Consider the following 15293-nt stretch of genomic DNA (forward strand, 5'->3'; position numbering starts at 1 on the left):
CATGTGACCCCGTGTACACACCACTGTAACGGTGACCTGACTGGTTACTACCTGGTGAACATCACTGTTGCAAACACTTACGTATGAAACTTACTTTCCTTTTTGGTTTACCGATGGCTAGCGTTCCAGTGAATGGACACACCAAAAATTAGCAAACTTTTTTTTTTAAATTTAAATTCAATTAGCTAACATAGAGTACATCATTAGGTTTTTAAAAAATTTTATTTATTAACTTGAGGGTGAGAGAGAGCAGGAGCTGGGGGTGGGGCAGCGGGAGAGGGAGAGGCAGACTCCCCGCTGAGCAGGGAGCCCAGTGCAGGGCTCCATCCCAGGACCCTGGGATCAGGACCCGAGCCCAAGGCAGACACCTAACCGGTGCAGCCCCCCAGGCGCCCCAGGGCAGGACTTTGAAAGACTCTGCCTCTATCAGGAGAAGAGAAGGAAGCTGAGTTCTGCAAGGCGGGAGTGAGGAGGAACAGCCACCCGTTCCCGCCTGAGAACCAGGATAAACGCCCTCGCGTTGGCTTAGGACTCTTGTCCCTCGCGTCTTCGGGGAACCCCCAGGCTAAGTAATGAACACAAAAGGTGGCCCTGGGCAGGGGACCATGCTTGGGTGACTGGAAGGAGCCAGAGAATCGCTCAGGTGCAGCGCAGCCTCAGCCCAGGCCCCCTGCCCGAGGAACACATGTCCCGGTTGTGGACATCCGCGATGTTAAAGGCAAGGCTATTTCTGCACGGGAAGTTCTGACGAGGCACAGGAACGAGGATCATCAAGCGGGGTCCCTCCAGATCACCTGGAGGATTTTCAGAAAGAGCCCAGTGGACATCCGCAGCCAAAAGCCTCAGGGAATTCCAAGCGGGACACACGAAAAGGGACTTCCACGGAGCGCTGGACAGTGAGACTGGAGGAGCGCTGCGGACCAAGAGACGACCTTGACCCCGAGATGCTTTACTGCGAGGTTGTTTCCAAGATGTGCGCGGTCACTCCCAACACCATGTCCTTCGATGGGGGGGAAGGGGTGCGGGAAGGGCCCGAGGAGCGGGGTTCGCGTGGCGCCTCTGCCATGGATGAGCCGCGAGGCTCTGCAGCTGGGTGGATTCTCTGAGCCTCAGTTTCCTGGCCTGGGCCACACGGGTGAGCTCAGTGCTCCCCTGCCAGGGCTGCTGTGAAGAGGAGGGAACATGTGTGCCCCGCGGCACAGAGGGACACACACAGGCTCCCTCCAGGGGGGCGGCTTCCATTCCAGGCCTGCCTGCCATCTCGCGTCACGACACAGAGCAGGGCCTCAAATAGAGAAGCGACTTTTGAGCGACGGGAGAAGCAACCCGCGTTCATCGAGCGCCTGCTGAAGCAGAGAGCTGGGCACCTTCCAGATGCCAACCTTGCTGTGTCCTCCCCAGGGCCTGTGAGGTGGGAGTTCTCGAACAGAATGCCCCCGGGAAGAACTCGAGGCTCAGAGGGATGAAGGGCTGGGCGCAATGGAAAGGCCGGGCCCCGGCTTGTGCCCGTGTGCCCGCAGGGTCTGGAGCCCCTCTTCTCCGTGGCTCCATGGCCCCTTCAGCCGTGCCTGGCTGGGGCGGGGAGAAGCCCACGCTCCTGGCAGCAGTCGTCCTCCACCGCCGATGGAGCCAGGAGGGTGCAAATCCTCTCCCTCGTCCAGGGAATCTGCGCGGGAACAGAGGCCCGAGGGGCGCCAGGGTGCGGGCAGGGCTGGCTCAGCCAGGGTGCGGCCCCGCCTCCCTCCCTGCCTTGCTATTAGCTCAGGGCCTGGTTCTCCCCAGGGGAGGTGGGGGTGGGGTGCGGAGGGAGGGCGAACAGAGCGACCCCACCACCCAGCCTTGCCTCCCGGCCCCTTTCTACTCGGGGGCGGGGGCACCTGGCCCCACACAGCACGGGACAGGCTGCTCGCTTCTGCCAGCTAGGAGACCCCAGCCGGCTCTCAGCTGTTCAGAGCCTCTTCCTCCCACGACGTCAGGGCTGGCCCCTCTCGTGAGGGCCACTGCCAGAGGGCAGCCAGGCACTGCACACAGAGGGCTTCACTAAGGGGAGCACGGGGCTGTGCCTGGCTGAGATGGCCCCAAGCCGCCTCCTAGAGACTTCTCTGTGGTCACCCTGTGGCCAGCCAGAGGAGTTCACCATCCTCCCTGCTTTCAGAGGAGTATCATTGGCCCAGATGTCCACGTCAGCTCCGCGGTGGCTATTCTTCTAATAAACACTGCTCCTGACCCACTTCTCCGGGCCCTTGGCTGGGTGCTTCAGCCACAACCCAGAAGACTGGCAGTGCCAGGAGGAGCCCAAGTGGACTGAGCAGAACAGGTAGGGGGGCGACTAACAGCCCAGCTTGAAGCTCCAGGCTGGGCAAGAGCATTGTCGAAAACCAGTATGGCGTTTGAAATGGCAACAGGCAGGACAGAGACCCCAAGTTGTCAGCTCTTCGTGGGGGCAGAGTTGAGTACAGAGGGGAAAAGCGATTGGACAGGGAGGCAGGGGGTGGGGCGGATCTGAAGACCCTGGAGCTAGCGTTGGGGCGACAGAGGCTCAAAGGCCCTCCGATGGTGCTCCTTGCTGGAGAAGGTGCTGGTGGGACTGGGCACACAGCCAGGACCTGCAACCAAGGGTCATCCCCCTGACCCTTTGTGCAAGATGCTGGCTGCCCAGTGCCGTGGCTCAAGAAGCAGGGCCCTTGGGAGAAAACAGGGGTGGCCTGGGGTCAGGCAGAGGGGGGCTGGCGGAGTGGCTGGCCCGACAGCGTGGTGACGTGACTAGCTGATGGCCCGGAAGGTGAGGAGGGGGAGGGTGGAGGGTATCAGTATGAACTGGTAGATCATCTTTACATCCTCGTGTGTTAGGGTCTCCACCAGGAAGTTGTTCAGCACCTAGGACAGAGGCGCGGGTTCCCCGTGCGCAGCTGGTCAGCCCCAGGGTCCAGGCCTCGCCTCCCCCGCCTTCCTGGACCCTCCTCCTTGGGCTGGGGGCAGCGAAGAAGCCAGTGGTTCCCAGCCAGGCCGCCCAGCACGCCCAGCCCCCACCCCGCCCGCAGGCCAGGCCCTGCCCAGTGGCATCTCATTCCCCATCCCCCGCGCCCCCGCGGGGCGGCCCAGGCCTGCTCACGTGGTGCAGCAGAAGCAGCATCTCTGTCTCTGCCAGGCGCCGCCCCAGGCACTGCCGCAGGCCGAAGCCGAAGGCCAGGTTGGGGGACCTGGTGCCCGAGCTCCTGCTGTCCAGCCAGCGCTGGGGATGATAGCGCTCGGGCCTCGGGAACACACAGGGGTTTCGACCCAGGGAGTAGAGCTGCACCTTGACCAAGGTCTGCGGACAGGTGGGGAGGGGCAGCGTCAGCGGCCCCCTGCGGGCAAAGGTCAGCGGGGCTTGGCGTCTGCTGGAGGGCCTGCGGGGCCCCACTCACCCCGGCGGGGATGCGGTAGTTCTGCAGCACCACGTCCGAGCCCACCTGTCGGTCCACCGAGATACCCACGGGGTACAGCCTGTGCGTGGGGCATCCAGCAGGGTCCTCAGCTGTCACAGGGACCCTTGCCTCCCTTCTGCGGCCTTCCTAGCCCAGAGGCCACCGGCCGAGGGGAGCGCCCCGCCACCCTCACAGTCGCTTCTGGCACCAGGAAGCCCAGATCATGAGGAGCTGGTTCTTTGCACCTCCTGAGCTCAGACAAAGCTCTCCCAGCCTGAGCAGCCCCGGCCAAGGAGGGCACGGCCGAGGATGGCGCCCAGGGCACTGGAGCGGGATCCCAGAGGAAGAAGTGTCCCTATCCCTTCGGGGAGAAGAAGAGGAGGTACGGGGCATGCATCTTGGGCAAACTGCTCCTCAGCGCCAGGATCTGTCTGCTGGCCCCACTGAGCACTGCTCTCCAGACAGTGGGGCCGGGGCAGCCGGGGCAGCCAGGGTCTGCCACACCCACCTCAAGGTCTCCTTGAGGGCCGCCCGCAGCAGGGGCAGCTCTGTGGTTGCCCTCTGGGGATTCTCAGCGATCCTGGCCTCGGCCACCAGGCTCTCCTGGCGTAGGGCCTGCTGCACGTCAGGGTTCCGAGCCAGCTCGAAGAGAGTCATCAACAGGGGGTAGGCCGTCTGCAGGAGCCACGGGTGCGGGGCTCAGACCTGGGCACAGGCCATGCACCTCCGCCCCCCAGGGCATCTCCCCCAGGAAGATGGTCTTCCCCTGGGCATGGGTCTCCTCCGCTCCGCAGTGACGTGCATGCCCAGAGAAGGACTGACCCTGGGGATCTGAGACCTCAAGATCTAAAACCTGCCTCATCTACTTCCCTTGAATCCCTCAGGGAAGGTGTCCCCAAGTTTGGTGAAGATCCAGGCCTCCTCCTCCAGCCACCTCAGGGCCAGCTTCTCACCCTCCCGGGGGTCCACCTACTCAGGTGTGGGGGGGGTGAGGGAGCAGGGAGGGTATTATTCTACATCCCCGGACCCGTTGGGTGATCTCCCCTGGGCACCCACAGGCAGGTCAGCCCAGACCCTGGGGTCCTAACATGAAGGGGCCACCCTGGACCCTAACTCTGGCTGCACCTCAGCCTCTGCTCAGGGAGTCTCTCCACCCTGGGGTCTGTGCCTCTGCTCAGAAGCCTGGGTGCCTGGCCCAGAGGGGACCTCGGGGATGCGGGCAGATGAAGGTTGGGTCTAGGGGCAGGAGGCTTCGGCTGCACTCCACGCCCTGGGACCTGCCTGCACCTCCCTACACCCACCCCTGCGAGCTGGGTTGCCATCTGCTCTCTCTTCCACAAGCTGGAGCCCCGTGCTGCCCTTTCCGTCATCAGCCTGTCACCTCCAAAGCATCTCTAATGAGAGCCAAATGTACTGTCCCTGGGAGGGGCTCCTTGTGCAGGTATCCCTCCAGCTGCATCTCAGCCCTCCCCTCTTCCCAGGACCCAGACGTTTGAAGGGGGTCTGTGCTGCTGCATGTCCCTGGGCCTCAGCCATTCTGCACTGGGCCTGGAGCACGGCTTCTCTCCCAAGCAACTGCCACCCCTTCCCTTGGAAGGTCAGCTCCCAAGTCGTGTCCCCCCCCACACCCCCCTCAGATCAGAGCCTTCCATCGGCTCCAAACAGGGGCCTGTAGGAGCCACTTGGCATGGGGGGATGCTGCCTGTAGTTGGGAGGCTCCGTGTCCTAGGGCAGGGTGGGTCGCTGGCCTGACCGTGTCCACGCTCCCGGCGGTGAGATCGATGGAGTTGGCCCTGACTGACTCCAGGGTCATGTCTGCGTGCATCAGCAGCTCCCCCACGATGCCGCTATAGTGCTGCGGGCGGCCGAGGGCCAGCTCCTGGTAGATCTTCTGGATGGCATTGTTGGCTGTGGGGCACAGAGGGGCCTGGGCCTGGTGCTGGGCAGCCTTCTCCTCAATCCCCTGCCCAGCAGCCCACCACACCCCCAAGACACCCTGCTCCTGTGCCAGGAGCCCAGCCCAGCCCGGCCTCCTCGCCAAGTCTCTCGGGCCACAGAGACGCCACGAGCCCCCCAATGTGGCCTCGGCCCTCCCCCCAGACTTTGGGGAGTGGACACTGGGGACCCTGGTGTCCTTGCTACCCAACTCTCTTCCACGAGCTGGCTCCGTCTCTGGCCCTCACCATACTGGAAGATGTAGTCCCAGGACTCGAAGTGCTCCTTCCACACCTTGGTGCTTGTCCAGCGGGATAGGCCCCTGGGCATGAACATGAGCTGTGCAGTGGACTTCAACATGGCCTCCAGAGCCCGGATAAAGTTCAGGCTGGCAGGACTGGGGCTATGGCCGAGGAGGCCCAGCCGCTCTCCAAAAAGGGCTAAATTGCTTGCTGTGGAGAGGGTACGGTTGCTGAGCCCCAGGCAGCCAGTGGCCTCACGGGGGTCTCCTCCCGCACACCTGCCCCATCCCAGTCCCAGTTCCTGGCCTGCCCCTGCCACACCGAGCCCGGCACCTCCCTACCTTCTATGGTGTAGTAGAAGATGCTTGTCTGGATGTCCAGGGTCAGACTCCCCCGGGCGTTCTGCAGCACTCTCGACTTCAGGGCCCTTGAGAACTCCCTCGCCACCCCATCCACCATGGGGATGTACTTCTGCACGGCCTGCGGCGACAGCACGTCTGGGTTGAGCTTCAGTCGGTTTGAGCGCCATTCAGGCCCATTTCTGTGGAGCAGAGAGAGGAGCTTCAGGGAGGCCAGAGTCAGCAGGTGGGGGCCAGCCCTGGACCCCATCTTCCTTGTCTCCAAGGGGAAGGGGTGAGGCAGGGAGCTGCCTGCTGGTCCTAGGGAGCAGGCTGCCCGCCTGTCGGCCTCGGCTGCAGCCCTTTCTCTCAGGGAGGCCTTGTGTGCTGTGCCCAGCATGCTCCAGTCTAAAGTGGGTTGAGCCCAGAACCTCTGCCTGGCCGTGCCACATGGGTTCATGGCGTTTGTTCGTGCACACCTACGGGGTCCCTTGCTGGCACATCAGCACCCATCCGGGCCCTCCCTTTCCCGGGAGGAAGGAGGGAGGCTGGCCCTCCTGTCGACCTTTGCCACCCTGCTCACACCATGCCCCAGAGTGAGAGGCCCCTGGCATCCCTCACCTCCCACCCTCCCTGTTGCTGAGAATGCTGCCCCTGTGCCAGTCACACCTAGTCCTGCCCCCGCGTGTCTCCTGCTCCTCCAGGGCAGGAGCCAAACCGCCTCTCACATAATATACTCCAAACAGAGCCCAGAGTTTTACTTCTTCCTTTCCAATTTGCATGCCTTTTATTTCTTTTTCTTGTCTGATTGCTGTGGCTATGACTTAAATGGGTAAGGAAGAAGTAATAAAATGTTCTCCCCACCTATAGATGGCATGATACTATATACAGAAAACCCTAAAGGCTCCACCAAAAAACAAAACAAAAACTAGAACTGATAACTGAATTCAGTAAGGTCGTAGGATACAAAATTAGTATACAGAAACCTGTTGCATTTCTGTACGCTAATAACGAAGTAGCAGAAAAGGACATGAAGAAAGCAGTCCCATTTACAATTGCACCAAAAATAACAAAATGCCTAGGAATAAACTTAACCAAGGAGGTGAAAGCCCTGTACTCTGAAAACTGTAAGATACAGATGAAAGAAACTGAAGACGACACAAAGAAATGGAAAGCTATCCCACGCTGATGGTTTGGAAGAATGAATCTTGTTAAAATGTACACACGACCCAAAGCAATCTACAGATTCAGTGCAATCCTTATCAAAAGACCAAAACATTCTTCACGGAACTAGAACAAATGATGCTAAAATTTGTATGGAACCACCAAAGACTTGAACAGCCAAAGCAACCTGGAGAAAGAAAAACAAGGCTGGCGGTACCACAATCCCAGATTTCAAGCTATACGACAAAGCGGTGGTGATCATTCTGTGTGGTGCTGGCACAGAAGCAGGCACACAGATCCGTGAAACAGGAGAGAAAGCCCAGAAGCAAACCCACGACTGTATGGTCAATCAATCTAGACAGTCTCTTCAACAAATGGTGCTGGGAAACCTGGGCAGCCCCATGTGGGGGAATGAAACTAGACCACTTCCTTACACCATACACAAAAATAAACTCGAAATGGATGAAAGACCAAAGTATGAGACCCAAAACCATAAAACTCCAAGAAGAGAACACAGGCAGTAATGTCTCTGCCATGGGCTGTAGAAACATTTTTCTAGACGTGTCTCCTGAGGCAAGGGAAAGGAAAGCAAAATTAAGCTATCGGGACTTCACCAAAATGAAAAGGTTTTGCACGGCGAAGGAAACCATCAACAGAAGGAAAAGGGGAAGCTACTGAGTGGCAGAAGATATTTGCCAATGATACATATGATAACCTAAATATCCAAAACAGATAAAGAATTCATGCAATCGCACACCGAACAAATAAACGGTCCGATTAAAAACGGCAGGAGACCTGAATAGACATTTTTCCAAGGAAGACATAGTGATGGTCAACAGACACACGAAAAGATGTTCAACATCACCCATCATCAGGGAAATACATATCAAACTACAATGAGACATCACCTCACACCTGTCAGAATGGCTAAAATCAAAACCACAAGAAACGACAGGTGTTGGCGAGGATGTGAAGAAAGGGGAGCCCTCGTGCACTGTTGCTGGGAATGCAGACTGTTGCAGCCACTCTGGAGAAGAGTATGGACGTTCCTCAAAAAGTTAAAACTAGTTCCACTACTGGCTATTTACCCAAAGAAAATGAAAACACAAATCCGAAAAGATACCTGCACCCCGATGTTTATTGCAGCACTATTTATGATTGTCAAGATATATAGATAGATATTTCTATATAAGATGCAATATTACTCAGTCACTAAAAAGAATGGGATCTTGCCATTTGCAACAACACGGATGGATCTAGAAGGTAATATGCTAAGTGAAAAAAGGCAGAGAAAGATTACCATAAGATTTCACTCATATATGGAATTTAAGAGACAAAGCAAAGGAACAAACACAGAAAGAAAGAGACAAACAAAAATCAGAGTCTTAAATACAGAGAACAAACTGGTGGTTGCCAGAGGGGAGGGGGTGGGGGTGTGTGTGGGGGGGGGGAGTGGGGGATGGGGATCAAGAGTACGCTTGTCATGATGAGCACTGAGTAATGTATGGAAGTGTTGAATCATTACATTGTACACCTGATACTAATATAACAGTGTATGTTAATTATACCTCAATTAGAAAGAAGGAAGAGGAGCAGGAGGAGGAGGAGAAGAAGGGGAAAAGAAGGAGAAAAAGAAGAGGAAGAGGAAGAAGAAGAAGAGGAAGAGGAGGAGGAGGAAGAAGAAGAAGAGGGGGAAGAGGAGGAGAAGGAGAAAAAGAAGAGGAAGGAAAAGAAGAGGAGGAAGAAGACGAATAAGAAGAGGAGGAGGAGAGGAATAGGACGAGGAAGAAGAAGAGGAAGAAGAAAAGAAGAGGAGGAAGAAGAAGAAGAAGAGGAGGATGGGGGGAGGAGGGGGAGGAGGAGGAGAAAAGCATTCTCCCCAACAGGGTGATGAGGATTAAATTAGACCAGATTTTCTCCAAGCAAACCAGAGCCCAAAGCAACGGGGGCTCCGCAGATGTCTCCAGCGAATGGTGGGGAGGGATCTGCATTCTCAGCCACATTCGAGCAGAAACACCCTCTTTTCTTCGGCTGGCTGCCTGCAGGTAGTGAGAATGATCACATGCACACACTTGCACATTTGCACACCAGTGCACACACATATGCCCAGAAAGGGGCACATGACACACCGGGACACCTGTATACGTGCTCGCTGACACAGACAACACACGTGAACACACCCACAATTCCCACAAGCACAACTCCCACAACACATTGGAACGCTCAAAACCATGCACACCCACGCAGGCACACTCATACGTGTGCAGGTACATACAAAACCACATGCACGCACACACAACAATGAGCAAGAACACGCACACGTGCCAACACGCATGCAGTGGCATGAACACGAACAGGAGGAGGCCAACATGGGCAAACACACCTGCATTCACACGCGTATGACAGGTGAGCACACGTGAGCGCCCCCACACACACCACAAGCATATTCCCAGGGCGCAGAGAGGTCCACCCAGTCAGACACTCGCCCCAGACGCACACACACACACACACACGGGCACACACACGGGCACACGCACAGACTCATGCTCATGCAGGCACCCACTTAGAGTTTAGCTTCTGAACAAAGGTGCCTTCTTCTACTGGCCGCCCTCTCCCCATCCCCCAGCCTCTCCCTCCCAAGCTACCTGTGCTCAACTCTAAATCCCGCAGGGGTCCTCCTGCGGAGGGTTGCAGTCCCGGGGAGCCGTGAGGCCCCGGCACACGCTGACATGGACGCCTGGCCAGTAACTCCCCTCCCCCAGGCCTGGGCTTCCCGACCTATAGGAAGGGAGAAGCCCACCCTGCTGGGACAACCTGCGGAGGCGGGCGCAGGGTGGGTGCTCCCTAATGGCGGTGGTCGTCCTTCCTCCTCTCTAGGGCCAGGGCCCCACCGCCCCTCCCCAGCCCCGGGACACATAGGACCCCCCCTGCACAGGCCCGGGGGGGGCGCCTGCGGGCTTCCCGGCCTCGCCATCCCTGCACCGCCCCCCACCCCCCGACTGGCTCTCACAGCAAGAACACGCCACATCTGTGCCCACGATGCTGTCGGTAGGCCAGCCAGGGGTCCAGGGGCGGCCGCCAGGGCTGAGGGCTCTCCACTCGCTGCAGCCTCTCCACGTCCTCGGGCAGCATCACGTACACCATGTGCGTCCCTCCCACGTCATACCTGCGGGACGAAGCTCAGAGCCCTGCTGGGGGGCCGTGTCCCACCCTGGGCCTCACGCCGCAGAACCAAGCCGGCCTGTCTCCTGTTGGCCTCTCCCTTCTCCCGGACCGCGGACCGGGGCTCGGAGCAGGCGCTGCGTCCCGCTGTCTAACCCAGGAAGCCTCTCCTGCTCTCCCGTCTGCGCTCTGCCCTCTCAGCGGCCAGCCGGGGAGCGCTCCGTCCTCACCAAGAGCCGCGGTGTCCATGGCCAAAGGCACAGAGCGGCTCCAGGCACCGCTCAGCCCCCAGCCTGCCTCCCGAAGGCCGCGGACGGAGCACAGGCCGGGGCGCCCGGCTGGCATGTGGCAGTGCGCCTGCGCGGCGCCCAGCCGGGCTTCAGCAGCCGGTCGCGAGAGCCGGTGAGGGTGCTCGCCCCGAGGCGGGCAGGACGGGCTTTACCTGAAAATGGGCCCCAGCTCCTGGAAGGTCCGGTGCATCTCCAGGTGAAAGTTCTCAGAGCCCCGCTCCTTCCAGATCTGCAGCACCCTCATCCACTTGTTGCCGGGACACTGGGGTATGGCTTCGAAGGGCAGCACCGCCTTGGCGGCCGGAGCGGCTCTGGTGCCCAGTGCGCGTGCCCAGCTCAGGGACAGCCAGCGCCCTGCCAGCCACCCTCGTGCCTTTGCCCTGAATGCCATTCTGATGCTCCCTCCGCCCCCGGTCAGCGCAATCCTTTTATCTCGCCTGGAGGCCTGGACCGGCTGACTTGATCACGTCATGGGAGAAGCTGTCCCTGGACCAGGCCAGGAAACCCAGGGCAGGGGTCAGGGCTGGAGGCCTCCGGCTGGAGGAGGAGGAAAGAGATGGATGGGTGCCTTGTCTCGCACTTACGCAAGGCCTGCTGGCGGGTGGGTGTCGAGAGCAGGTGCGGGGTCTGGACTGGGGGCTCAGTGGGGTTGGCAGGGGTAGGGGCCCTTCCCTCCTCCCCAGTGGGGGAAGGGAGCAAGATGGATGGGTCCCTTATCTTATCAAGAGATGAGAGGGACCTGAGCTATTTTCCTGTCCTTTCTACAAGGACCAGAGCAGGGAGGAGTGGGAGGGCATTAATCCCACTAACCCACGGGCCTTTTTTGACTGCTCTTCCCCAGGCCTTAGGCTGGGTGCAGGGGACCGAGACGTGAGCCCTGAGCTGGCAAGGGTCCCTGCCAGTGAGGGCTTTCAGTCCCAGGGGGGCAGTTAGAGGAATCCAAAGACCCACCTGGGGATGGCACTGATGTGGCCGAGGCCCTGTCTGTCTGGCCTGGCTGGTTCAGCTCAGGAGCAGGGAGTGCCCAGGACGCGAGGGTCACTGGCGGGGTGGCCTGCAAGCCACTCCTGGGGCAGGGAAGTGAGAGGCACGGCTCGCCATGGCCCACGCTTGGCCGGCCTGCCGGGCCTGTGTTCAGTGCCCAGACCCTCCTTTCTCGTCCTTCGCAAGCATGCTCTTGGGGGTGCAGACTCGGAGCTCAGTCTGGGGGCCGCATTATCAAGTGTGTAGGGGGGAAGGGGGGTGTGTGGGCACGGGCTCCCCACCCTCTGGGGGCTGGATCCACGGTTTGGGGTCCCAGGACATCTATCTCCCCGATGCCTGGCAGCATTCCCACGAGGTGGCTATCGCTGTCATTGTTCCCATGTTCAGAGGAGGGGACAGAGGCCCCGGGCTTCTGCCACCTCCCAGGGTCCCCCCTCCAACTGAATCCGTTCCCTGCTCCTGCCCCTTCCGTGGGCTGGCGGTGGGGCGGGGGAGGAGTCAGAACTGCCAAGGCCCCTTCAGCAAGCTGAGACGTGCGCGCTGCCTCAGCCCCGGCCGGTGTACAAGCTGTCCTCGGGCAGAAGGCCCGGCTGGAGCCACACCGGCCCAGGCCACGCTGGACACTCCCGCTGCCCGTCCCTGCCCGTGGGCCCTCCAGCCCCAGCCCCTCGTGGTCTCTGCTGCTCTACTCTCGGGCCTGTGAGCGCTGTCGCCGGGCCACGGGCCAGCTTTCCGTGGCCCCACACAGCCTGCCACGAGGAAGCTGGGGATCCGGGTGGCCCGCAGTCAGCCTCTCCTGCCCAGAGGAACCGTGGGGCCGGCTCCAACAGGGAGGTGCTGGCAGCAGACATTCCCGAACTTGCCCCGAACTCCCGGGGCCTCCCCGCGCCCCAGCCCCGGGACCCAGGAGTGGGTCCCAGAAAAACCTTCTTGTGAAGCTTCCTCCTTGGTGCGCACACAGGAGGGCTGTCAGTGCTGCCGCTCCCCGCAGCGGCCCCACAGGCCTGGCAGGCCCTCCCTGGAGGCCTCCTCTGGGGAAGGCAGTCCCTGGGGGTCAGGCGGCTGTCTCCTCTGAGGCCGAGCGAGGGGGTGAGGGTGGGGGCAAGGGGCCAAGCGGGCCCAGGCCGGCGAGGCCCGAGAGCACAGGGGGGGCCTGAGAGGGAGATCCCCCGCCCTGGCACTGCCCGGCCGCGCTGAGGGCTCGCCAGTGCGGGCGGGAGAAGAACCCAGGTCGGAGGCGGGCCAGGGCTAGGCCTGCGCATGGTGTGCCTGAATGGGGCGGGCGCCCCAAGGCCCAGCGTCCGGAAGAGGGGCCGTCAGCTGAGGGGCACCCTGAGCCCCGGGCCCGTCTCTGCAAAAGAGCTGAGGTGTGCCGGCTGCTGGGAGCAAGTCCATCCGGGTCCGCCCTCCTTCCTGCCCTGGGGCTTGCGCCCCGGCTCGTCCGCACTTCATCCCCGGTCCTTCCTGCCCCCAACTCCAGGGACTGCGGCTGCTCCCCCAAGGGGCTTCTCGGACTCCCTCCCCTCGGCTGCGGGAGGCAGCCCCAAGCCCAGCGCGGCCGCAGCAGCTGCCGGGCGGCGCCCACCGCGGAGCTCCCGGGCCCTCGCCGCCCAGACGTGGGGACTCCGGGTCGCCCTCTGGAGGCCGGCAGGCCAACTGCAGCCGCGCCTCGAGCCCCGCCCACAGGGATGGCCGGCGACCCGCAGGGCGCGGGGGCGGGGCGGGGGGGGGGGACACACAGGGGACCCCTCTTCCGGAAGCGGGAAGCACCGCACAGAACGTGCCCTAGCATCCAGCAGTTTCCACCCCCTTATTTCCGTGGTATTATGCTCCCAACATGGTATCATGTGTGCACTCGTGCACTAGGGAAAGCTGGCGAGAACCGGGAAGAAGCGCACCCAGATGCCCAGTCGGGGGTGGGGGGTGGGGGAAGGGTTTTAAAGGCCGCCCGTGCGCACCACTGAAGTTCAAGTGATGGAAACGGGGGTTCTGCCTTCCTTCCTTCCCCTGCTCAGCACGAACCACCACACGTGACGTGGTGCAAGGGAAGCGCGTGGTTGCCTTCCGTGCTCGCAGCTGGCTTCCGCACAGCGCTGGGCAGCGCTGCCACAGGGCATGCAGGGAGAAGGACCCGCGGCGATGGCAGGGCCAGGTGGCAAGACAGACAGCACCGAGTGACGAGGAACACGTGTCAGCCGCTCACAACAGCACGATGTTTCAAGCACAGCCTTTGAAAACGAGACAATGACGTGCACTAAACACAGCTGTTTAAAGTAAGGACCCGAGCGGGTCTGGGAGAGACGGAGGCCCCGCGATGGGGCCTTGTGTTGGGGGAAACAGGGAGGTAGGTGCGCTGCGGGTGGGGAGGTAGATAGATGGACGCCTGCCCGTCTTCTAGGGCTTGGGTTGGGTCCGGTGTTCCTTCCACCCCGAAGTGGGCGCCTGCGAGAAGGCAACGGACCTCGAGGCCCGCAGGCCAGTGTGGGTGCCGGGGAGCCTGCTCGGGGCCGGCGGGACACAGTCGGGACACAGGCCCCAGGCTGGGGACAGTGGCTTCTCCCCTGCTGCAGGCTGCAGACCAGCAGAGGACAGGGCCCCGGCCACCTGGTCAAGTGCTGTGAAGTCAGGGAGGGGAGATGCACCCGGGCTCCTCCCAGCAGACAGACCAAGGAGCAGACAAACAGCCTTGACCCTCCCCGAGCTCCCCCTTCCAGGCTGATCGCCAGCAGGAGACACACTGGCAATCCGAAAGCCAGACAGAGAGTGGACCCCACAGGGGCCGCAGCTTCTGCATGGAATCTGGACTCTCTGCGCAGCTGCTGTGCGCAGCTCGGGGAAGACATGCGACTCCAAGTGCAGCGGGCTGGCCTTTTAGCTTGTCCTTCCACGCTGGACCAACAACTCGGCCTGGCCTCATGGGTGGCAGGTGTGACGTGGGTGAAGACACAGGCAGTGTTTCCTGAGTGGACAAACAGCCCTGGCGAGCAGACACCCTCGGCCGCCCAGCACCCTGTGCCTCCACCCCACTAGGGTCTTTGACGCCGTGGAGCCCACGGGTGCCTTTCCATGGAACACCGGCATCTCCAACCGCTGTACCTTAGTGCTTCCTGCTTCCTCCCCGGGATCGTCTCCTACCCCTGTGACTCTGGGTTTCCGTCATCTCGTTCACGTTCTGCTTCCTGTCCTCCACGTTGAAAACTGCAGCGCTCACTGCTTTGAACTTGGGTCTCCGTGAGGTGGCGCCAGCAGTGGGAAGGGGGAAGGGGTGTGTGTGTGTGTGTGTGCGCGTGCCTCTTCCTATTTCTCCCCGTCTGCCACCCAGCTTGCTCATCGGTCTGAGACGGGACAGCAGTGAGACAATGAGAGGGCTGTTAGCGAATCTTGTCATCCTGAGCGGACATCACGCTCTCTAAGCCAGGCAGCTGTACAGACCCGGAGCTTTCTGTGGTGGGGGCTTCTCCCGCGCGGCTCTCTCTGGCAGTGTCCCTGACGTCGCCAGATGCATCCGTACTCCAGCTGGGCGCTGGAGAAGACTCTGACAGCCCGAGGGCTCGTGCGGTGCGTTCATCGCCACCTGCGGCGGCTCTGATGCCTCCATCCCTCTAGGCAGCCTACTGAGTGGGTGGCAAGAGGCCCCATGCTGGCTCTCGGTCCCGGGGGGCCCTCCCCTGGTCCACTGAAGACACTAGTGTACCTCCCACCCCAGCACCATGGGTGCATCTTTTGGTCACGGTTGCCTGGGATGTATATTTCCATCCTGCGACTTTCAAC

At 60.9% G+C, this 15293-nt stretch overlaps 1 protein-coding gene across 3 annotated transcripts; it reads right to left on the minus strand.

Annotated features, from left to right (window-relative positions):
• Positions 1-203: 203 nt before the first annotated feature.
• On the minus strand, positions 204-13199 carry LOC118529188 (cytochrome P450 11B1, mitochondrial-like). Of its 3 annotated transcripts, XM_036081950.2 has the most exons (11): positions 12449-13191; positions 11490-11605; positions 10691-11075; positions 10097-10252; positions 5926-6125; positions 5591-5794; positions 5161-5315; positions 3916-4082; positions 3408-3486; positions 3113-3310; positions 204-2877 (listed from the first exon to the last, which is right to left on the minus strand). In XM_036081950.2, exons 3-11 carry the CDS (start codon positions 10927-10929, stop codon positions 2764-2766), a joined length of 1512 nt encoding a protein of 503 aa, XP_035937843.1. In that variant the 5' UTR covers positions 10930-11075; positions 11490-11605; positions 12449-13191; the 3' UTR covers positions 204-2763. The 3 variants fall into 3 exon arrangements, with proteins under 3 accessions (XP_035937843.1, XP_035937845.1, XP_077928046.1); XM_036081952.2 differs by lacking the exon at positions 3408-3486 and having other exon boundaries at positions 11490-13192; XM_078071920.1 differs by lacking the exons at positions 204-2877; positions 3113-3310; positions 3408-3486 and adding an exon at positions 3496-3768 and having other exon boundaries at positions 11490-13199.
• Between the last annotated feature and the right edge of the window lie 2094 nt (positions 13200-15293).

Source organism: Halichoerus grypus, chromosome 5 (assembly GCF_964656455.1).
Source record: "Halichoerus grypus chromosome 5, mHalGry1.hap1.1, whole genome shotgun sequence".
Taxonomy (NCBI): Eukaryota; Metazoa; Chordata; class Mammalia; order Carnivora; family Phocidae; genus Halichoerus; species Halichoerus grypus.